The sequence below is a fragment of the Pseudopipra pipra genome, chromosome 12 (genome assembly GCF_036250125.1).
Source record: "Pseudopipra pipra isolate bDixPip1 chromosome 12, bDixPip1.hap1, whole genome shotgun sequence".
In the NCBI taxonomy this organism is placed as follows: domain Eukaryota; kingdom Metazoa; phylum Chordata; class Aves; order Passeriformes; family Pipridae; genus Pseudopipra; species Pseudopipra pipra.
In genome coordinates, this window is record NC_087560.1 from 3229595 (window position 1) to 3252691 (window position 23097).

Below are 23097 nucleotides of genomic sequence, written 5' to 3' on the forward strand. Positions count from 1 at the left end.
ACCAAGCCTTGATGTGCTGAAAGTTAGGCCAGCACAGAATCACAGCTTTTGTCCTGCATCCGTGTCCAAGAAACGAGCTCTCAAATGGAGTCAAGTCTGGGATCCGAGCTCAGAAACAGTCTGTGTCATTAGCTGTGGCTCACAGGTGCATTTTAGATTTTTTTGCTTTTAGGAGGAAAAAACTCCAAGGTTTTCCTCATCCTGTATGATGAAAGGAAGTGTTCATAGTATCCTAGCACTTTGCTGCTTGTTAACACCAACCCTTGAAAGGAGTAAAGCTCTTGAAGGAAAGGTCTGCTGTGAGGGTTCTGTTAAAAAGGAAAAACATTCCAAATGACAGAACTAAGTAAATAATGACTTTCCCATAAAAAATTCATTATTTTATGGTAGAGAAAACAGTTATGTTACTTTTGTTACATTTTTTGTGAGATTGAAAGAGCTGAGCAGAAAGATAATCTTCTGTTAATTCTATAATTCTTCTAGAAACTGTGGCTTCTCTTCTGGATATTTATTTTTATTCCATGTCCACAACTTTTCTCATGGTGCACAAATGCACTGCACTGCTGGTTGTGTATGTTTTGGTTTTTAAATGGGTTGATTAGTGGGGGCTAGGAACAAAGATAGGGATTTTATGTATTAATATAATTTATAAAGGTAAATTTAAGCTTCCTTCTTTGCTAGTGTGTTAAAAAAAATATTTAATATACTGGGAAATTTCTTTCCTAACCGCTTTTCTTGCTTCTCAAACAAATAATTACCAGGGAAAGTGGTTCTGTAGAGTTCCAGGAATCTAGCTAGACATCTGCCTGAAACACTAGTCTGCCCATTTCATTTTCAAGGGTGTACCTGACTTAGGGTGTGCTCTATCAGTGCTTCATCTGTGCTTTCATCTCTTGACAGTGGCCCTGCAGCACCTCCTACACCTGTGTTTCAGAGATAAGCATCAGTGCTGGTGTGACTGTGCCCAGAGGGAACTTGTGTTGCAAGGCCAGTTCTGTGCCCAACCTCCATCTGTGGTAGTATGTTGAGTCTCTGGGAAACCATTTTTATTCCTGAAAATATATCTGTACAGAATTGTCAGTTGAAAACTCCCTGTTTTTCTTCATATTTGAAGAACGAATATTATGGGAGAACAAAAGAACAAATAGAACTGCAGTGTTTGTGCAAAGGTGCATTTGGATACTACATAATACCCTGGTGGTTTAATGAGAGAATTAAATTGGGTTTGTGTCTGTTAGTGCCACCAAGCCTTGGCACTTAATTCTTTCTGTGTGACCACGTGTGCTGATAGAGCCCAGCAGCTACAGAGCACAGGCACAGGGAGTGGTTTGTGCTGGGTGATGGTGAGGTGAGGTCAGCAGGTCCACATTTCATTTCACAGCCCTGATGGAAGAGAAGCCGTGTGAGGAGGGTGCCTGTGCCCTGCAAACACAAGGACTGTGTTGGTTTAAATGTGCCAGCACGTTCCCCTGGGCTCTGCTGGCCTGGGGGCAGCGTGTGCTGGGACAGCTAATGCTGTGGCTCAGGACAGGCACCCCAGAAGATGGCAAAAGAAGATTCTTTTAATGACTGGGTGAGTTAAGGCCTCTGTGGAGTGACCCAAATAAGGGGGAGTTGTAAATTACAGATTGGGTACACCGTGTTCTGGAAAAGCTTTCAATAAATATTTGGTCTTATGAGATATATCCAAAAGCAGAAGCTTAATCTGCAGAGTTTCTGGAACCTCTGTAGCAGGTAGATTAGTTTTGTGGCAGTGGAAGGAACATCCTTTCCACCCGTCTCCATCCTGTCTCTCTCTTGTACAATCACTACCCCATCTCAAAATGCAGAGTTGCTCTCCTTTGCCAAACCCTGCTGGACCAGATTCTCCTCCTGTGCTGCCACCTTGTGATTTCTGATTTCTTCGCTCTACAGGTGAATTTGACACAGTGACTCACTGAGTAGTAAGTTGTATATTAACTGTGCAAGCAGAAAAGTACTTAAAATGACCTAATGTACCATGCAGTCAGCTGACAAATGTAGCTAACTCGTGCAGATTGTGGGAATTCACACGGCTGGCTCAGCAAAGGACTTGGCCAAGTTTCCCTACAAAATTAGAGAGAAAACCTGCAGCGTCCCATAGTCCATGGCAACTTCACTGCAGACAGTTAATGTCATGCAAAGGACTGTGTGTCACCAAGAGACACTGTCAATTCTGAAATTGCATTTCTGTCTGAAAAATGGTTTAAAATTTTACCTGGATTTACTCCAACTTAAATAAATAAATAGAACTGTTCAATCATTTACCTTTTATTAGTGCACTGGACAGACTTTTACGTAATAATTTAGCTTTTAGCAGAAACCAAACAATGCATTTCTGATACAACTAGAAAGTGTGTGTGTGTTAAGGACTTTCTAATTAAAAGATTTCCAGTCCAAAAATGTTAAAGCCTTCTTTTTCAAGGACAAAAAAACAAGCTGGCAGTGGCCTTTAACAGAAAAGTGCTCACATTGATACTTAATGGCTTTTTTTCCAATCTGTGTGTTCAAAAATGCAGAATGCCTGTAGTGCAATGCAAAACTATGTGTGTGCATTTGCTACAGTGCTGAAAAATGCCTGCACATCAGTAGGAAACAGCAGTGCTGCTTCATTTTTTCCCTATTTCTTGTAGATTCTTGTGCCTACAAATGGTAGAGTCGTAAGTAACATTTGTTTTGTCTGTGATGGATGTTACAGTTGCAATTCTCTTTTAATTCATATGCTTTTTTCAGTTTGGTCCTTGTACAGTGCGTAGGAAGTTTCCTGGATTATTAATTTCTGTCTCTGTTTTTTTCAGATTCTGCTACAGGTTCTCATTTTTTTAAGTTCTGTACAGAGGCAGTATACAAGCAAATGCACTATATTTATTTGTTTGAAACATATTTTTGATTGCTTTTGGAAAAACACGAAAATGTTGTATATAAGTAGTACCAATGTTTCCGTTGTAGTCGAAGTATTTATTGTACTGAGCAATCAGGGATATGCCCAGATTTGCTTGATTCAGCCTGCTCTGGGTAAGAGTTGTGGCAGCAGCAGTGGGTGTCATTTAGTAGCTTGTGCACAGAGAGGCAGCGTGGGGACAGCCAGGGCTGGTTTGGAGCTGTGCTGGTGCAGGGTGGGCAGGGACAGCCACCCTGGGGCACCTGTGGGACTCACTCACGGGGCTTTCTCAGGGAACCAAGGACAGGCTGCCTCTCGTGGCTTTTGTCACTTCACTGGTGATGGGAGGGCTTTTAAGAGTGGCTTTGAGACCTCCCATACAGAACAAATGTTTTCTCAGCTCCCCCCCAAGTTGTGCCCAGCTTGTTCTGCAGAGTCTCTCTGGGATGGGGAGCTGGGCTCGTTCCACCCTTACACTCACCTTCCTGCAGGTGAGAGCCAAGGTGCTAATCAGCAAGGCATGTGTTGGGAGGAGGAGACCTCTCTTCCAGAGGTAGCACCAACAACCAATCCTGCATTAAATGACTGCCAAGTAGACTTCCAGTCACTGCTGACGTGTGCTGACTCACAGCAGCAGACTGCAAATGACAATATTTGTGCCAGCTGCCAGCCCTTGGAGCTGCTCAGACCCGGTGATGCGACAGTAGCACAGTCTGATTTAAACACTGCAGTGAGGAACTAAAAAGGCAGAAAGGCAAATCCAATTTTATGTTCCCTCAACAGTCCCATGTTAAATCATATTTAGGGTTGTGAGATGGTGTTTCTGTTTCCTTTGTGCAGATATGCCTTATTTCAGTGAAAATCTCTTTGTGCACACCTGTCCAAAGGAAGAAAGATTTTCCCCCTCAGTTTCTTTGAAGTTGTTAAGTGTTCAGCCATCCTGTAGTTAGTTGCTCACCGACCTAGCACTTCATAAACCCTGCCTAAGCCTGGCAGAGAATGAGCCGGATCTCCCTGTGCCCTCAGCAGTGTGGCTGTAGGAAGGGTGGCATCCCAAGCTTTATAAAAGGCTCTGCTTTTCCTCATGTGTCTCCCCAGGGCTGCCTTGCTGTGGTGTATCCCTGATTAACTAATACAGCTGAACTTACAGGTTCATGGCTAACTTGGACTTGACTATTTTGTGCAGCTTCTCAGTGGGGAGTGAGGGAGGTACTGACAGAGGAGCAGGGATGCTTTGTCTGGCAGTGTTCAGACTCGAGTTTGGGGCCGCAGGAGTGCCTTGGCTGGTCAGCAGCACGTGCACTTACACCTACATGCCATCACATCATGCTGGCCAGTTTGGGGTCATTAAGGGATTTGAGCAGCTGCTGTTGTGCATCTCTCCCTCCGCAAAGCAAATAAACCTCGAGAGCAGACGTTAACATGGAAAGGGATGTCAGCCTTATTCCTATGCTGCGTTTGTAAAATGCTTTGGAAGTAAAATGTTGGGTTTAGGAGGAGCAAGCATTGGCAGTTCTTGCTGTCTACGTAGAGTCTCATAATTTTTTGTAGAGAAAAGAGAGAGCTGCATTTTTTCTTCTGGCTGATGACCCTCTTTCTCAGCCAGACTTGGCCAGTGCTTTTGCATACACCATTTCTGACTAAGTGTTGCCTGGTTCATTTTCTTGCTCGCTGATGGTAGGAGGCTGGGCTCTGGAAGCACCATATTCCCCACAGCAATGTCTCCCTCTGCAAAACAGAATGAAGTGCTGTTACACAGGTTTGGAGTGCCAAGAGAGGACTCAGCACAGTCATCTCAGGCCAAATGAGGCAATTGGACTCATGGGGTTTGGCAAAACCATGCATTGGAACATCACTGAGAAATTCAGTGTTGTTCTGCAATTAGTTAGTGCTGGTATGTTTGGCATAAATTCAGTTGCTTGGGATTTGTATTTGTAATGAAGAGGAGTCACTTTTTTCTGCACAGTTCTTGGCGTGGTTACCCCTCAAACATAGGCCTGCTGAGCCCTCAGTCCTTATGCTGTTCTTTAAGGGAGAAAGTAGCATTTTGGTGATCTTTGCAAGGCTCACATCTGCAGGTGGACTCATCATGTCTGTCATGTCTATCAAAATCTGACCTCTGTGTTGCTGTTGGCAGAAAACATCCCTACCAGTTATGCTTTTATGTGAGTTCCATTTCAATCATGAGTTGACTGATTTTTTCGTTTATTGTGTCTTCTGAAAGCCAGGTTAAAAATAAGGAAAGGTGCCTTTGGATTTTTTTTAATGGGAATTCACCATTGGTTCATTCTGTGTTCTTTCTTTATTCCTCTTTTCTGGCTATTGAGGTTACTTATAGCTGTTTTGCTTCATAGAGGAGGATCACAGAGATATTTTTCTCCCTTACCCTGTGACTTTCTGGGATCTTATAATAAGACAACTGTCCTGTACTCCAGATAAGAGCATCTGCTCTTCAGACTGATGACATGTTAGTATTTTAAGGCATCAGGAGAGGACAGTGTCTCTTCTCTTAGAAAATAAGTAGTCACTGGTGTATCAAAGATGGCCAGAAAAGAGAATCTTCCCCCATTCTAACTGAGGAGGCCCCACAGTTGATCTTATGTAGGCTTGGGTCAGGGGGGCAGTGTGGGGAGGGCTGGTAATCGAAATCACACAGATCTGAAAGCAGATTTTTAGGAGGATGGGAAAGATTGATGAACATTTCAACTTGGAGCTTGTTCATGGAGGTTTCACTGAGTCAATATAGTGGTTGGAAAACAATGCCTGCTTGTATAATACAGAAGTGGAGCTATTTCTAGGGCCTCATTATTATTTATAAGAAATGCATAATGCTTAAATAAGACAAAAAATGATTCCCTGAATGAATAAAGGGCTTAAATGTTTATCTAAAATTACAATAACATTCATCATCTTTTTTCCCCCTAATCTATTTTACTAGACTATTTTGAGGATTGTGGTCCTTGGCATATGGGATTACATTGAAAACAAAATAGAGGTAAGAACTCTGACTCTTGGTGCTATTTTCCAGGCAGACCCAGTAAGACTATGAAGAACTGCTTTGGGTGGCTTTGTTGTTAACCTGATGCAATACAATATCTTTTAGGCAGATAAATACACACATTCATCTTATATGCAAGTATCCCTAGTTTGTGTGATGGAGTCCCTTTTTCTGTGAGAGACTCAGGAGAGTGCAATATTTGAAAATATTTTATGAAGGGAGGGATTGTGGCATTCTTGCTCTTTGTGTGTATTTATTTTGTTCTTGAGCTGTGCTAATCTGGTGATACTGCTACCCTGGGATAATGAGCAATAGGAATAAAAATTGTCACGTGAGTTGTGTATCCCTGTTCCCATGATCAGTGAAATTAGAACTGGTTGAAAAATTGTATGTGGTTTTCTGATAGAAAATACTGGTTTGGCAAACCCCCTATTTTTATTGTGAAATTTCTTTTAATTAAATTGAATTATGATGAACACTGTAATTTGTACCTCAAATTAAAAATTAGGTAGAATGTGCATAGACAGATAAGGAAATGCATGTGTTATAAGTAACACATAATCTTGAGCACAAATCTGGAGATCAAGAGAATTAAAACCTCCTTCTTGATAGTGTCTGATAAAATAATACTGTACAGGATGTACCAGAAGAAAATCTGGGTGTTCTTGGAGCTTAAGCAAGTCTAGAGGCTTGCACATTTTTGTAATAAAGTTGTAAACCTTTTAAGTTGTTTTGCTAAAAAACTGAAGTGAAACTTAAATGTTGATTCAGAGACTCTTCTTATTAAGGCTGAATGCAGCAGTTTCTGATAATTCATTTTGATAATTTGGAATAGTGATACTGTTTACTGCCCATCAAGTGGCAGCAGTAAGGAGTGTTTCTTTTCAATACACATGAATTGTTATGCACAATTCCAAATACATAATTCTTATAAAAATCTATGTCCTGCCTCCTTATGCAAACCATTAATCAGTGGTCTTTGGCAGCAGGGAAGGGTTCTCAGTAGGAATGGGAACATGGTATTCTCTTCTACCCTGCTAGGCCAGTGTGGGACAGACACAACTCTATTGCCAGTTTGCTCTGAAATGTATTTACTAGCTCATTTCTGTCTAATGCTTTGCACAATTGCTTTTTCTGATCTAATCCCAATGTAACCAATGTCATATAAATCATTCTGAATGGTCCCAGTTGTCAGGATCCTTGAAAACCTCTCTGCCCCATAAAAGTGAGAGCAGGCAGTCTTTCTGTCTAGATGCACACGTGTTGTGTAGTCAGGATGTGGCCAAGAGCCATCAAGTCTCTTTGCTCCATCTTTTTCTACTTGTCTTCTTGATCTCTTCATTTAGACAGTAAGATCTATGGACAGGGACTGCATCCTTTTTTTTTTTTTGGATGACATTATGCCAAGTAACAGGTAATAAATACCAATGATGATAAAACTCTTTGGCTGTAATAGCATTTAGGCTACCACTTCTCCTTGGGGATCTTGGCCAGTATTTCCAAATACCTTTCTCTCTCCTTGCCCTGCTAACAACAGTTTATCTCTCCTCACCTCATAAAAAGCACTGAGGAATTCTGTTGTGCTACCTAAACAGGATGCTGGCTGGCTGGGTCTTGGCCACCTCTCATATGCCTTTCAAATACGTGCCATAATTGCATTTCTTTTGGGCAAAGAGGGAGTCCTTCAAGATTCCAAGGAGGAATGGCAGGGATATGATTTTAAGGAAAGGTTTGAAAAAAAGTGATTTCTCTCTAGGTGTTTGATGGTGCTGTCATAATCTTGTCCTTGGCACCAATGGTGGCCTCAACAGTGGCTAATGGCCCCAGCAGCCCGTGGGATGCTATCAGCCTAATTATCACCCTGCGGATATGGAGAGTGAAGAGGATCATTGATGGTGAGTGGTGACTCAGTTTGTGACTCCAAGCAGTACCTGGCAGGCTGGGAAAAGAGATTTTAAAAATACAGAAAGATTGCTTGCCACCACTGTTTCTGTCATTCTCCTTTCTCTTACATTTTGCTAGCACTGAACAGAAGAGAGTTACAATTCCCATGAAGGAGAGTAGGTCCCAAGATCATGGCTGCATCTCCTGCTCCCTGGGAGCCTTTATAACCCAGGGCTTTGTTTTGCTGTTAGGCACCATCCCATCCCCTGTCCTGTAAACCAAATGCCCTGACCTGCTTCATGCCTCTTGCCACCAGATATCATTCCTGATTCTGCAAAATAATTGCTTCCAATCTGCTTTTCTGATATTTGCTGCACCCTCCCCATAGCCATACAGCCAGCTCCATCTTGAGACTTTCTTTTCCAAGTTCTTGGCAGTAATACAAGTTTCAGGTCAGATTCCAGCAGCATTTTCTTACCATGGGGGTTCCCAGCTGAAGGTGCTCTCTGCAGTGCTGGTGTGCTCTACAGCATGATAATGAAGTGTGTATTGGTGGTGTTTTGTACAGACCTCTGTGGGGAAGCACCAGGCAAGATGATAAAGCCCCAGCAAGTCAGGGTTGCAGAGAGCAGAGTCTGTGGCTGTGCCTGGAAGGAAGGACTTTGGTGCTTTGTGTCAGGGAAAAGAGGTGGAAAGGGAATAAATGAAGGGTCACTTTGCTCATGTGTGAAAGATCAAAGTCAAGTTATTATTTTGGGTTTAAATGCCCAGAAAACTTTGTATTCAGAGTTAAGGACAGGTCATAGCCCTCTGATTGAAGCATACAAGAAAAGTTCAGGATCTTGTGTAGCTTCAGAGAACATCAAGGATTGCAGCATGTATTGAACAGTTATTCTGTTCAGTCTGAGTTTGCCATAGTTACGACAGGAGCAAAATTTCTAGAGACATTCAGAAGACCTATTGAAAACTGGTCTGTAGCTTGCAAAGCAATAGAAGATAAATGCCTTTTTTGTTTTTTAAAAATACCCTTCTTAGTCTGGTGTTTCCATTAAGGATTTATTTCTTACCGCAAAGTCTAGGAATTAAATGCTTAGGGCTCTGGAATAGTTCTTTTCCTGAGGGAGCCATGCTGTTCAGGTTTAGAGGGGATGGGTCTTGACTCTAAAGAGAAAATCCTCCTACCCAGCAATTCAGGAAATCTGTGGTAAACACTGGGAAAGATCTATGTTAGTGCCACAGAAGCTGGGAAGAGCATGCAGCATCTATTTCAGCTCGTCCAGGCAAAGGGAGATCTGACTAAACAAGATCTAGTCCTTGCATTTCCCGTGTTAGAAATCCATCCCTGCAAAAAGTACCCTCATGCTGTTTCTATTAGAAATACTCTAGTTCTCTGGATGCAAGGGAGAAGGGTGATGTTCTTTGGCCTGTAAAGGTTTTCTCTCTGATAAAAAAACGAATCACAGCTGGATTGCTTTAAGTGTTGTTTGTGTTTTCCAGCGTATGTCCTTCCAGTGAAAGTGGAGATGGAGATGATGATTCAGCAATATGAGAAGGCAAAGGTTATTCAAGATGAGCAGCTGGAAAGACTAACCCAGATCTGCCAAGAACAAGGGGTAAAGTTCAGTTATGTCTTTATTTACGCATAGCTTGTCAAGGCAAATCAAACAGTTCATGTACTGCTGGTTTGAGAAGTACCACTGGGACTTCTGTTGTAGGGTGACAGGTCTTGGTGCTAAGGAGGCATTGGCTGCAGCCAGGATCTTGTCAGCGTGGTGTTTGTCAAACAGCAGTCAGCTGCCTCTGCTGCTGGGCTTGTGTTCTTTAAGGTGAGGGAAACAAATATGAGGAACAGCAAATGAACGGTTCCAGTGTGTAATTTATTGAGTGAGTGCAGCTAGCTTGACATAGTACTGAGAACATGCAAAAGGCACTGCCATTGTTGGAGACTGCAGCTGCATTAAGGCTGTATTCCTAGGAAAATTATATGCAGTTAAAAACTAATGAATCTCCCTGTTTTAAATGCAGAAGGCAGCTTCCCTGTAGGTTAGTCAGAGACTCTTGGCAAGCTCAAAATGTTGCAAGAGAAGCTTCTAGTTCCTGGAAGCGAGTCAAGATTTAAGACTCTTCCCAGGCCCCTAAATGTTCAGTGATTAAGTTATGAGGTAAGGAAAGGTGAAGCTTAAAATATCTCGAATATATCTACATGAAAAAGGTGTAAAACCATTGTTTGGGCCATGAGCCAGGAGTTTTTGCAGTTTGTCTCATGCAAACGAGTTCTTGACTAACTTGTGTTAAAGTAGGAGCCGGGGATGGATGTTGAGGCTCGAGATAAGCAAGTGTTCAGGTGACCATCAAACCACAACACAGTGAGCCCCCAGGGGATTTACTTCTTGTTTCAGTTGTACAGGTAACTATGAGATAGATGTTCAAATAAATCCTGGAGATTTCTAGCTTCAACTCCCACGCCTGGCTTGTGGTAGGTACCTTTCAAATACAAAATGGGGAGACCTGTAAGTCTGAACAGCTCAGGCAGTCAAAAAACTGAAGGGCCTGTGCAGACAGGAGAAGCAGCTTGTCCCAGAACAGACCAACTGCCCCAAAAGGGGCATAATCTGAAGCAGAGATTAAGGTGCCCATCTTTTCCAGAGGAACCCTAAAGTTCTTGTCAAACCATCAGTCAGTATTCAGGTCCCCAACTGTCTTTTTAGATTTAGTTCGAGGTCTCCTGGATCTCAGCCTAAGATTCTGCAATGAACTCTTGGTGTGGTGGTGAGTTGCCCTGTCTGTGTGAAAAATTAGGAAGACCTGTTGACAGTGTTTCATTTTTGAGTCTCTCACATTAAGCATAACAAATTTCTAAACCTTAGGCTTGACAAAATTGCCAAAAATTAGTTACTTCCAACTGTGTGTCTTCAGTGGCAGAACTGCAGTTCTCTTCTTGATACCTTTGCACAATGATATTTAGTGATTCAGGGTTCTGTCTAATTGTGAAATTACCAGGTAAATGGTATATACCCCATTTTAAAGGGGAGAGATTATCCTTTGGCCAAACATGTTAAGCAAATCAGTGATTTCTTGAGTCCCAGTACAGTAATTTGTCTGTCAGACCATACTGAAGTTCTTTACAATCATAAATTTTAAAACATTAGTTTTTAGGAACTGTGTTATACAGCCAGACAACACTCTCTAAACAATTTGTGGTGTTGTTATTTCATAGTCTTGGAGTAGAGGTGGGCTCATTATCCCAGGTGAGGTTTAGGAGCTGCCCTTGCTGCTCTCCATTCTGAGCCTGGCTTGCCAAATGTCTGAGCAGAGTAGCCCTAATCTGAGCTCTGATGGTTACAGCAACCTGTGCATCAAACACAAAGAAATACTGCACTGGGAGAGGAGTAAATCTGACAAAACAGGGCAGGTTCTCTTGTAGCTTTCAAGTGTCATCAGCTATGGAAAAATATGGTGTGTAGAAAAATGACAGCATGCTAATCCTTCTTTCTGGCCTGACTTGCTGCCAAACAAATGCCTCAGCTGTGTAATATCAGGTAAATGTACTGATTCACTACAGTTAGCAACAGTAGACATTGACACAAGTGCTGCATCCTTTATTTGTGAATTATTAGCTTCATAATTCAGTCAAGAACAAGTTGTCAGCATTATAATATTCACATTAACATTGTGTACAGCATCTGATGGGAGAAATGGCTCCTAATGGTATTTAATGTCTAAAATTCTGCCAGGTTTTTGCTTTTTCGTTTGATCATCTTTCCTGACCTTTTTAAAGGATTGCTTGTTCATGGAAAAAGCAGGAAAGATGCAACCTCCCCTCATCTTTTTGAATTTCTTTTGTCAGTTGTATATTTTGACCAGTGACAGGGTATCACAACTATAAGTACATTTCCATTCCTGACTGACATTGGAGATGTACTTTTGCAAATGTGAAAACTCTTTCCAGATGTGGATTTTTGGCTGGCCATACATCTGAAAACCAGAATATATTTTATAAATCATAGTTGCACGGGCCACCACTTTGTTCTCTGTAGTACCCCACTGCAACTGTTTGAATAGATTGCCTTTTTATTTATTCTCCATTGGCCAAAAAAGAGGTCATTAAACAGGAGTGGAGCGTGAGGGCAGTCAAGGCAAAAAATACTGAAAAGCTGTACAGGACATCACAAAATATGAGAAACATTAACAACCACAGTAACAAGAATTGTCTAAAATGGGTAAAGGTAAAAGGAAAAGAAGTCTCAGTGCAGTCACTATCAAAAATTATGCACGGAGTATATGGTTTTGTTTTATCAGAGTAACATAAATTGCAAAACAGAGTTCTGAAGTTTCATTAACTACAAATCCCAGTCAGGGAAGATTGGTTTTTTCCTCTGGAATCACCTGTAAAGGAATTTCATCTCTGATAATAGATCTACTTACTTGATCTTTTCTGCTTAACTTTCCTAAGAGTAATTCAGCTGAGCACAGTCCAGCCAAGACTCTGTGTTCAGCCTTATCACAAGAGCTCCTTTTCTGTCGGCTCCTATAGAATTGGGTTTTTCATCATTCTTAAAGCTGCAACAACCATGGAAGCTGTAATTTCTTTTTTTATCTTGGAATATAATTTGTACAACAGCTGCTAGTTTAATGACAGGGCTATTTAGCTGGTAAAATTACCTATCGGAGAAATAACTTATGTTATCCTTTTGCAATAATTTTAATTTATTTCTAACTACCAGTCATTTTCTTGGTGGATGGAAGGCAGCCAAGGTCATCCCGTGTTTCATTCTGCCCGTAAATCATTAGTTTGCAACTGTCTCCTGATTTTTATTGTTACCAACAATGGCTAAACTAATGGAAATAAACATTGGATTGTATCCCAGTGGCAGATGAGTTTTAGGGCAGGGCATTCTGTACAGACAGCACTAATAGAATTGAGCAAAGTTATTGCTCCTGCATTAGACACAAGTAAGCTTCTGGCTAAAATGTTCATTGATCTCTCTGAAACTATGTCAATCATACTCTGTTGCTAGACCATTAAAGGGAAGTACTATATGATTCACTGCTAAGTCCCTTTCTGAGTCTTCCATGCATGCTGTGAAATATCAGATAGGATGGGTGGCACACTTTATAAAACCAGGTATGTAAACTGAGATGTTATCTAGAGCTCTGGGTAGGTCTGTCAATCTACCTGCTTAGAAATAATCAGTAATGCATTATGGGGGTGAGGAAGTGCACAGGAGTGCCCATCATTCTTTCTGGTTTGTTTCCTGACAAAATATTGCCGAATTTGTGCTACAAAATGACATAGAGCAGATTTTGAAAATGGTACGGTAAATGTACCATTGATGAACTTCCTCTTCATGTCTGTCAGTCTGGTTACTCATTCTCCTATGAGACAGTCTATTTCTCCCTTTTTCTTGGCAATAAGTGTATTTGCACATTAGCCACATGTATTACACCTTTATTGCTGTCCTCAGCTCCCTCCTGGCAGGGTGTACCCAGGCAGTTCTCAGAGGTGCACAGTGACTGTACACAAGCATGGAATGTGCAAAATTCCTGTTAAATATAACAACAAACATTTTCCCTATGAGAACAGTCAAGCACTGGAGCAGGTTGCCAGGGAGGCTGTGCCACATCCATACAGCCTTGGAGATAGTCAAAATTTGAGAGGACGGGCTTTTAGCAACCTGAGCTAAATGGACTGGCTTTAAGCAGGGTGTTGGACTAGATGACCCTCACGGATCCATTTCAGCTGTGATTCTATGAAGTCTTCAAATATATTTTTTCCATTGCAAAGTATGTTGGAACTTACTGAGAAATACCCACTGAAGTATATGTAATTAAAGATGATGAATGTCACAGGTGTCCTGATAAATAGAGTCAGTAGCAGCCTCAAGTGGGCCAGTGCTCTGTTTGTAATTATCAGGAGTCAGGGGGTGGTTTACCTTAGTCTCCTTGATCACAACAGAGTATCTTCCACACAACAGCATTTTTTGCTCACTGGCTCTCTGAGATTTACAAGGTTCTTACACAGAGCTGGTATCAAAGCATGTATATGTGTTTATATGCCTTTTTTCCCTTTTTTTTTGTCCCCTCATGATATGCATAAAATGCATCCTGCCTTACAGGCTGAGGGAGGGATGGTCTGTCCACCTGAAAAGAGGAACCAGGGTCTCCTCAGTCCAGCTCTCCTGCAGGACTTGGTGTTGGAGGGGCCCAGGTGTACACTCAGAGAGCTACATCAGCTCCTACTGCAAATAGAAATTTCATGTGTTTAACTTGGCCCAGAATTTTTTACTTAAAAAGACTGTTATATTTTATACCTTTTAATGATTGATTTAAGCTGCCCTGGACTGCCTGACATGCAGTCAGAGCAATCTCATTAGCTCTTTTACGCATTAGAACTGCCTGAGGTCAGTGTTCAATCTAATGTTCAATAGATATAAGCACCTCCAACCTAATTTGCTCATTCAGCCTCTCGTTGCGTTTCACCCATAAGAAACACCCCCTTAGATTTAACCTTTGTTTGTAGGGGTTTGGTTTTAGTGGCTAAAACTGTATTCCAGCTTCTGCAAGATCTTGGGATAACTGTCAAGAAACAATTAACATAGAACTGATATCCTAAGTAGATCTGTGCCTTTTATGAACAAAAATCTGGTCTTTGTTTAACTTTATTGAATGTCTTTCATTTTATTCAATCAGTCTTTGTGGTAAATAGTGATTTTCTATCCCACAGAGTCCTTTTTTGAACAGGCAAGAGCTGTGTGTTTGTAACAGAGTCAGGGTTCTGCATCTCTGTGCAACATGTTGTGTGGAGCACTTTGCAGGAGGAACGGTCAGTGTGGCAGTGAGACACCACCATTTGTACAATGAATACCCTCTTCTCTGTCAATATAAAAAATGACAGTTACACACACAACTATTTAACTCCAGCTTTCCACTGTTTTAATGACCACATAGACTTCAGGGCAAACATGAATGGGATCTGGAAGCTCAGCATCTGAGGTAATGGAAAAGTGGAAGGGAGAGCCTGTGTTAACCAGCTGCAGCTGCGTGGGTTTGTAGGCAACATCAGTCTCTGCTGTTACCTTGGAACATCTGTGTGCTGTTACCTTGCACTTGATGCCAAAGTCCAGAGCGCTGGGCTGCTTTATTGTGCCCAGGAATTTGATCCTCCTATCTGCTTTTGACAGTCTCCTGTTCAGTTCTGGATTTGAGACCAGCTGAAAGAGCTCAGTGTTAAAAGCTGAAAAAGAGACAAGCACGTGGGTTGTGTTTGCAGCTCAGGAATGGAGGGATCACAGACCAACTAAAAAGTTGCAAGTGCTGCATGCACCTCTCACCCTCAGCAGTGCATGAGCCAAGGCCCAGGTCCCAGTGTCTGTGACAGAGTGTGACATTAGTGCCAAGGTATCCAGCCCAGGTTCCAACGTCTGTGGCAGTGTTACAGTAGTGCCACATTTTCCAGGCTGGGTCCCAGTGTCACTGATAGTGTGACATCAGTGTCCAGTCCCAGTGTGACTGACAGGGTGACATTAGTCCCCAGTTTCCAGTGTCACTGACAGTGTGGCATTAGTGCCTGGTCTCAGTATCACTGTCAGGGTGGCACTGGTGCCTGGTCCCAGTGTCTTTGTCAAGGTGATGTCTGTGTCAGGGCGGTGTCTGTGTCAGGGTGTCATCAGTGCCCGGTCCCAGTGTCCCTGTCACTGTGATGTCTCTGTCAGGGTGTCATCAGTGCCCGGTCCCAGTGTCCCTGTCACTGTGTCCCTGTCAGGGTGATGTCCCTGTCAGTGTGGTGTCCCTGTCGGGGCAGTGTCCCTGTCGGGGGGCCATTAGTGCCCAGTCTCGGTGTCCCTGTCACTGCGGTGTCCCTGCCAGGGCGATGTCCCTTTCACTGTGGTATCCTGTCACTGTGGTGTCCCTGCTGGGGCGGTGTCCCTGTCCCTGCGGTGTCCCTGTCCCTGCGGTGTCCCTGTCCCCGCGGTGTCCCTGTCCCCGCAGTGTCCCTGTCCCTGCGGTGTCCCTGTCCCCGCGGTGTCCCTGTCCCCGCAGTGTCCCTGCCGGCTGCCATGGCTCCCCTGTCCCCGCGGTGTCCCTGTCCCTGCGGTGTCCCTGCCGGCTGCCATGGCTCCCCTGTCCCCGCGGTGTCCCTGGCCCTGCCGTGGCTCCCCTGTCCCCGCAGTGTCCCTGGCCCTGCCATGGCTCCCTCAGGCCCGCGGTGTCCCTGGCCCTGCCGTGGCTCCCCTGTCCCCGCAGTGTCCCTGGCCCTGCCATGGCTCCCCTGTCCCCGCCGTGTCCCTGGCCCTGCCATGGCTCCCCTGTCCCCGCAGTGTCCCTGGCCCTGCCATGGCTCCCCTGTCCCCGCAGTGTCCCTGGCCCTGCCGTGGCTCCCTCAGGCCCTGCGGTCCGTGCCGTTCCCGCCGCCCCCGGCAGGGGGCAGCAGAGCCCGTCCCGCGGCCTCGCGCGGGCCCCTCACGGCGGGAGGTCGAACAGAGCCGCGATCAACAATAAAACCGCTCATAAAAACTGCCTGGGCACCCGGCACGGAGAGTTTAAGGACTGGAAATAACCTGTGGATATTTGGAAATGCTGGTTTTATGCACTGGGACATGGGAGTGGGCAGGAGGAGTGTGCTCTCTCCCCCGTTCCTGCTGTGGGCTCCCAGTAGCAGGAAAGATCACTTGAGATGGTTCCTTTTCACATCTCCATAAAGCAGTGATGCCCTCCAGGCTTTTGATTGTTACCATCTTCAGCCAATCTTTGTAAATGCTTAAGCTCCTTAAATTGGGTGTGATGCAGAAATAGTTATTGAGCTGACTCCTGGCTAGTTCTATCCATTGGTGTTAAAAAATACCTGCCAATTTTTTTGTGTTCCATGAAAATAGGAAATGGTATCCTGCTTCTAGGCCAGAATTAAGCATTTTAGTAGCAGTATTTCTTTTTCTGACACACAGGAATGTTTTTGAAGGATGAAGCATGAAATGTAGAAAAACAGAAATTATCCCTAATTCTTACTGCCTTTTGGTTTGAGCTAGGCAGCATAAAGAAAAAATCTCCAGATGTGTTTTTTGCTTCTCATGTTTAAGTGCATTATTTCCATTAAACCAAAGGAGTGTCTGAAGGGGTATCTTTTTCCCTTCAAAGGTGGAATGTAAGCTCTTTTGTCATTCCTTTTTTTTTTTTTTTCAAGTCAAGGATGAAACCTGAAATTCCCTATGTCCATACTGGCACTTCTGGGTATGGCACAAGCACCTTAATCCTCAGGGAGCTTTGGGCTGGCTGGGAACAGAGTTAGCAGTACCAGTTTGCTAATTCCTCCTAGCTAATAGGTTAACACAAACCCACCAGCAGGAAATCAAGGGGCAGGGCTGTGTTTTGACATTCGCTGATTCCACCTGACTCCTGACTGCCACTGCAGACCTTTGGTTAAGAGCAATGAGCATTCCATGCAGCCAGCTGTTTGCAGCTGCCAGGCCTCTGTCCACAGATTTAAAGACGGAGGAAAAGCTGTGTGCTTTGTTAGATCCCTGTATTAGGTGGTTTGAATGTGACCTGGAAAGTTTGAACTTCCCCTTTGCTTTCTAGATTTGTGTCCTGCAGTGGACCTTCCAGTTGTAGTTTCTTCCTGTATGCTCTGGAAAGCAGATAGTCTCCAGGTGTGGCAAACTGGAATCCTTTTTTTCTTTCCAAAATCTGTGGAAACTCTGTCTTGTTTCCCCTGCAGTTGCTTACACAGCTTGGAGGAGCTACTGGTGCTCTGCAGCGTGTCCGGCGTTTGCGCCCTGTCTGAACAGGCTGGGTCTGCTGATGGGTTCCAAAATCTGACAGCAGAGTAGATTTGAGTCAGCATCTGAGAGGGGAGAGCCAGAAGCAGGTTCATTTAGCCTACATGCTGTTGCACACCAGTTTTCAGGCGTGGAGGTGCTAATGCCATCTGTGCTGTGAATGTGCAGTGGCAGGTGCAGCGAGGCTCGACACAGCATCGTGCTCGGTAAAGGATCCTCAGGCCCTGAACTAGGGGAGGCCCAGCAATGCTGGATTTTGAATGCCTGAGCCTATTACTTGCCTCATTTGCTTTTCCCTCTCAGACTCGCTGTAATTACACATGATTTGATCACTGCTGTACTGCTGATCTTAAAAAGAGTTTAGAAAAGAGAAACTCTGCCTTGCGTCCCCATAGCTGTGCTGCATGGCAGTGGGGATTTTATAGTGCTTACATAAAGGTTTAAAGGGTCTCTGCAGCCTCTCCAGAAAAACTGTTTTTCTTTTTGCCTGGTGGAAGACGTGTGGTTGTCAAATACAAGAGAAATGTGCTGTGTCCATCAGTCAGATGGTACCTGGTAGCTTCTGTCTTTTTGTCAGGTGTCTGCTTTATAACACCAGTCGTGAGGCAAATCCCATTCTGGTTGCAGAAAGTGTTTAACTGCCATGGCTCACATATTTGAGAGGAGTGGCCAGAAAAGTGGTAACCTTCCTCAGGGTTTCCTGCACACTGTTGAGTACAGAAGATTTCAAGACAGAAGAGGACTGTGGTGTCCCTCTCCTTGCCCAGTTAGTGAGAGAGGACTGTTCCAGGTGCTGCTCAGAGAACCTCCCCTCCACTGAAACCCTCATTACGAAGTCTAGTGTGTTAGGGGTATTTGTCATGAACCTAAATCTCTAAATGCCTGTTAAGAGTGGTCTTTTTGTATAAAGGTTACATTTGATTTAGCAGTTAGATTTGTTAAAAATTGGCCAAAATCTTATCTTCAGGAGGTAGCTGTACAAAATAGAAGACCAGCATGAGACAGTCCTTACCTTTAGATTGTGTGAGCAGTGGTCCCACTCCCATGGGCTCTGGGGGAGCACCAGCAGCCTGGACTCGTGTCCTGGCTCAACCACACTGTATCTGTTTCACCAGACTGTAGTGGTTTAGTGATCAAATGAGTAATAGGTCCCCAACTGTAGAATATAAACTTCTGGCCATGCTCATATGACATCAGTATGTGGTGTTTTTTGCTCTAGTTTGAAATCAGGCAGCTGAGGGCCCACCTTGCTCAGCAGGATCTGGACCTGGCTGCAGAGAGAGAGGCCGCGCTGCAGGTCCCACACGTCCTGAACAAACAGAGCAGCAAGAGGTACAAGGTGGTGGCGACGGACGATTCGGACGACGAAGCCACCGAGAACATCACGGAGCTGCGACCTCCCCGAGGTGAGTGCTGCACAGCTGAGCCCTTACAGGCAGTTACTGAGCCCTCTGAACACCTCCACTGTGGCAGGGAATTGATTTCTTCGCTGGGGACTGCAGCTCCCATCCTTACAAAGAGGCTGCATCTGCTCCAAAGTGGCAGAAGCTGTTGTTGTATTTGTGAGCAGGTTCTAAACAGAGCCAAAGAAATGCCTTGGGAAGAAAATGACTATGATGTACCTTCCCGGTGTCCTCATGATTAGATCCATCAAACACTAAAGAAGCAGCAGCCAAATGAGAATTAGCCAAAGGATAATCACTCAGAGGTAAAAGCAGGGAAATTGAGAAGAACACTGAAAAACAGTTTTGGTCTTTGGCCACTTGCATTTCTGTGGTTTGGAGAGGACCCAAGCTGTGGGGCTTGCCTTGCCTGGAGGCTTTCCTCTCACCAGGCTGCTTAAAACTGCCAGTGTTGGCCAGGCAGCTCTGGTGCCAGGAAAGGAGGGATGTGCAGCGTAGGCATCTCATGTCTGAGTGCCGTGTGGCTGTGGTGAGGAGCACTCTGGTGTCTGTAGATGTGTGGTTCAGGGAAATACCAAGAGTTATATTTGCTTGGATCAGTTTTTATTATATAAGTATTAGACCTGAAGTTTTTTCTGCACAAGACATAGCTCTTTTTCCTGTGATCCTGCAGCCCTTACAATGGAGTGCAAAATGTGTCCTGCTTTTGGTAACATTTAATGTAATGTTCCAGAGGAGACAACACTGTTTACCTTAGTGGTATGTTAGTCTTCCTTGGACATCTTAGCTTGATTATTTTGGGAGATGAGCAGTATGTGAATATGTTGGAATTAGAGGTTTGCATGTTATCTTTACATCGGTCAAACTCCTTAAAATTCAAGGCACAGATACTTCAATCAAAATCTGTAAGAGAAAAAGCACACCAGACATTTTCAAATTATCATCCTTTCCTTTCTCTACAGAGTAATGAAAGCATGTAGAAATTGTTTTGTTTTTTTCTCTTTATAATATCTAAGTACTAACCACAGTGAAGCCATTAATTATTCCTGATATGAAATTGTATTTAAAAGCAGACAGTTGAGCAGACTGCCCCCTAAAATGCATTTCCCCCTTTTTTGTAGTATTTCAGAGGTTTTCCCAGTGGATATATTATAATTTATGTATGTGTTCCTTGAGGGTTACATTTGGAAATGAAGTGTTGCTCACATTGTAAGGAGGCTTGCTGAAATTTTAGTGCTGTGGAGATCATCTAAAAATTCTTCTGTCCAAGGTATTCATTCCAACGTCCAGATTAACATGGTTACTCATTATTTGTGTCTCCCTGTAAAATTGTACCCACACTTGCAACAAAGTAGACACATGATCTTCAAGATTGATTTCTGCATTGAGTTAGGTTGTTTGATGAGAGAGACTCATACTTTTCACTGAAAAAAGATATTCAGCAAATAAGAAAACATGCATTACTTTATAGATTGGGTGAGGTGCAGCTATGTTATGTTTGGGTTATATTTATACTGAGCAGGCAGAATTAATTTCTGATTCCCAGAAATCATCTAAAAGTACCAGAGGACATTTATCTGGTGCATTGTATCATATATTACATACAAAGTCTTTGTAGATGCATTGGGTGCTTGTCTTATTGCAACCTAAATTAGGGTGCCTCTGTTTTAACAATTTTAACGGATTTATGTTGAATGAGGCAGGAGTTGGACAGAAAAAATTTCCCTGTGTTCCTCTAGCAAGGGACAGCAGTCTGTGGCCTCTGCCATCACACTGAGCTGCTGAGAAGGGGCCCAGTTCTGCATAAGAAACCACACACTCAGCAGTAGCATTCAGTGCTTTAGTTCATAATCCAGGTAACAGGCAATTGAGATAGAGGATTTTGCATGTAATTTCCTGGACTGTTTTGCAAAGAAAGAAGTAGTAAGCTATCAAGGCTCTGAATCCTGCACTAGCAGTGCTTCTGTGTAACTTTGAAACCTCACCTCACGGCTTGAGAAGGCAGTTACCTCTGGGGAGGAAGGATCATGAGCCAGTCCTGCCTCATTCTTCTCCCTCCCCACCTCAGCTGGGGCTTACTCTCCCAGCACCAACTTTTACTCCCAGTAATATTCTGACAGTTGCTACAGCAGCTTTCACCATCATCACTTTGCTGCCAGTATCTTCTTCACCATGGCCATTCTGACCATGTATTAGCCAAAGCTGCCAGTGGTGTGTGGGATGGAAGAAGGGCATGGCTTTGGCAGAAGGTGCCTCTGTGTGCACTCTGTGGGAAGGGGATATCAAGCTGGTGTAGGGTCTTCCATCTCCCCCCCTGCTGAGGCATGTGCAATACTCCTGAGACGTGGCTTTGCAGAGCACAGACCATCCAGACAGTTCCTGTCCCCTGCCATTCTCCCGTGCTGCAGTTACACTGGCTGTGCTGCCTTCAGGGCTTTCCACACCACTTGCTCTGCCCGGGACTTCAGCCACCAGTGTTTTAACTCTTGACTTTTGGGTCAAGTGTTACGTTTTGCAAGTTACCCTCTGTGTCAGACCACATTAGGGATTGCTTTGCATCCATTTTCTCGAAGCTGTGTTTTTCCTCCTTAAAAGAATCCAGAGTGATGGCTGCAGTTAATCATCCTGTGTGCCACATGGCACTTGTGAGCTTTGAAACATATCTGCAGTTGCCTGTTGCACTGATTAGTTAGAGGAGAAATAAGGGACCAAGTCACTAATACTGTCAAAAGAAAAGCAACAGTTCAAAGCCACGATTCAGCTGTTTGGCAGAACAGGCTCTGATGTGCTGTTCTTTTATGCTCTGGCAGAACATTAGCCCTACATATAACACCTGAGGCTCGGGGATGGAATGGAATGCGTGTGTTTTTGCCAAACGTAACTTTGTCAGCCTTCAAAAAATCACTGTCTTCTGAGAGCACTGAATGCTGCCAAAGCAGCAAGCTTAAGTTGGCTAGAGAACATACTGCATGAGAAGATGGGATATTCCATCTCAGGCTAATCTTATTTCCCCCATCTGTATGGAACAATGGAAACATTCAGTGCAGAATACCTCACCACGGAGGCTTATGGAGTAAGAAAGCATTGAGACCTTTTACACATTTCCCTACCTGGAAGTTTTATGGGACAGTGCATAAGTTAAAGCTCCTCAGGGGCAGCTGTAGCTTGTACTCTGGTATTTACACTGGATTTTGTGCAACCATGTATGACAGCATTCAGTAAAGTAAGTCAGGTTACCCCAATATCACGTGGTACATGTAGCACCTCAGGGAATTTGTGCAGAGACACACACTGTGACCTGCACCAGGAGAGCTGTTCTGGCTGATTTGGGAACTTTCAGTGTCTGTTTTCACCTTGCCTTTCCTTCTGCAGATCTCTTACTCTAAAGTGCCCTAATTGCAGGTACAAGACCAGGAGAAGCAAGAGCTCTGGTCAGATGGACAATGGGCCCTCCCATAACTCCCCAGCAAACATTTCATGCCTCCTTTTGAAGGATCACGTCTTGAGGCCATACAGCTGCAAGATGTCTCTGTGCTAATTCTGTGAACAGTGAGCTGGGTGCTGCCTCACATGCTTCTGTCTCCCCACAGCAGTTCACAAGAGACCTCCTGACACAGCAGGAATAACTCTGTGGAAAATATATGAATATAGGCTATTTCCTAATTAATTTAGTTAAGAAGCAGGAATTTTTTTCACCTTTAACTTGCTTCGAATTGACATTTTATTTCTCTTGCCAAAAACTTGATCTCCAGAGCAGACAAAGGTGAAGGCTGAAACACAGGCTTCAGCCTGCAAGTCAAAAGGTACCAGTATCAACACCAGGAAGGATGACAGACCCAAGAGAAGGGCAGGGCTTGAGGAGCTGCAGGCCCAGGGCAGAGCTCTGACATTTGCTGCACTGTGAGCACTTTACCTTCCCTGCCTCTGTTTGTGAAGAGCTTGGGCTGAGAGCTGCTGCATGTGAAAGCAGCATCACTAATGATTTTCATTGTGGTCAGCCTTTCTCTAAGAGCAAGGGAAGTATCCTAAGTGCTCCTTTCTTCTTCCCAGACATGGTTGCCATTTGACATAATGGCAAATATTATCCTATCTATTAATCTCTAAATTATAAAGGAAGTTCTAAATTATAAAGGACTTCTT

The 23097-nt window shown here is 43.8% G+C and overlaps 1 protein-coding gene and 1 long non-coding RNA gene across 5 annotated transcripts in view; one reads left to right on the top strand and one right to left on the bottom strand.

Moving 5' to 3' along the window:
* The window catches only part of TMEM266 (transmembrane protein 266), a 59756-nt gene that overhangs the window by 23777 nt on the left and 12882 nt on the right, over window positions 1-23097 (top strand). The window contains exons 7-10 of one of the 4 annotated variants that reach the window (XM_064668425.1): window positions 5838-5894; window positions 7654-7792; window positions 9279-9394; window positions 18774-18960. In XM_064668425.1, coding sequence (XP_064524495.1) covers window positions 5838-5894; window positions 7654-7792; window positions 9279-9394; window positions 18774-18960 — 499 coding nt within the window. The remainder of the gene's footprint in view (window positions 1-5837; window positions 5895-7653; window positions 7793-9278; window positions 9395-18773; window positions 18961-23097) is intronic. The other 3 variants (XM_064668426.1, XM_064668428.1, XM_064668427.1) reach the window with 3 other exon arrangements.
* LOC135420708 (uncharacterized) lies at window positions 14690-15857 on the bottom strand. The gene is made up of 2 exons (XR_010433686.1): window positions 15113-15857; window positions 14690-15015 (listed from the first exon to the last, which is right to left on the bottom strand). It is a non-coding gene; the product is annotated as an uncharacterized LOC135420708 (long non-coding RNA).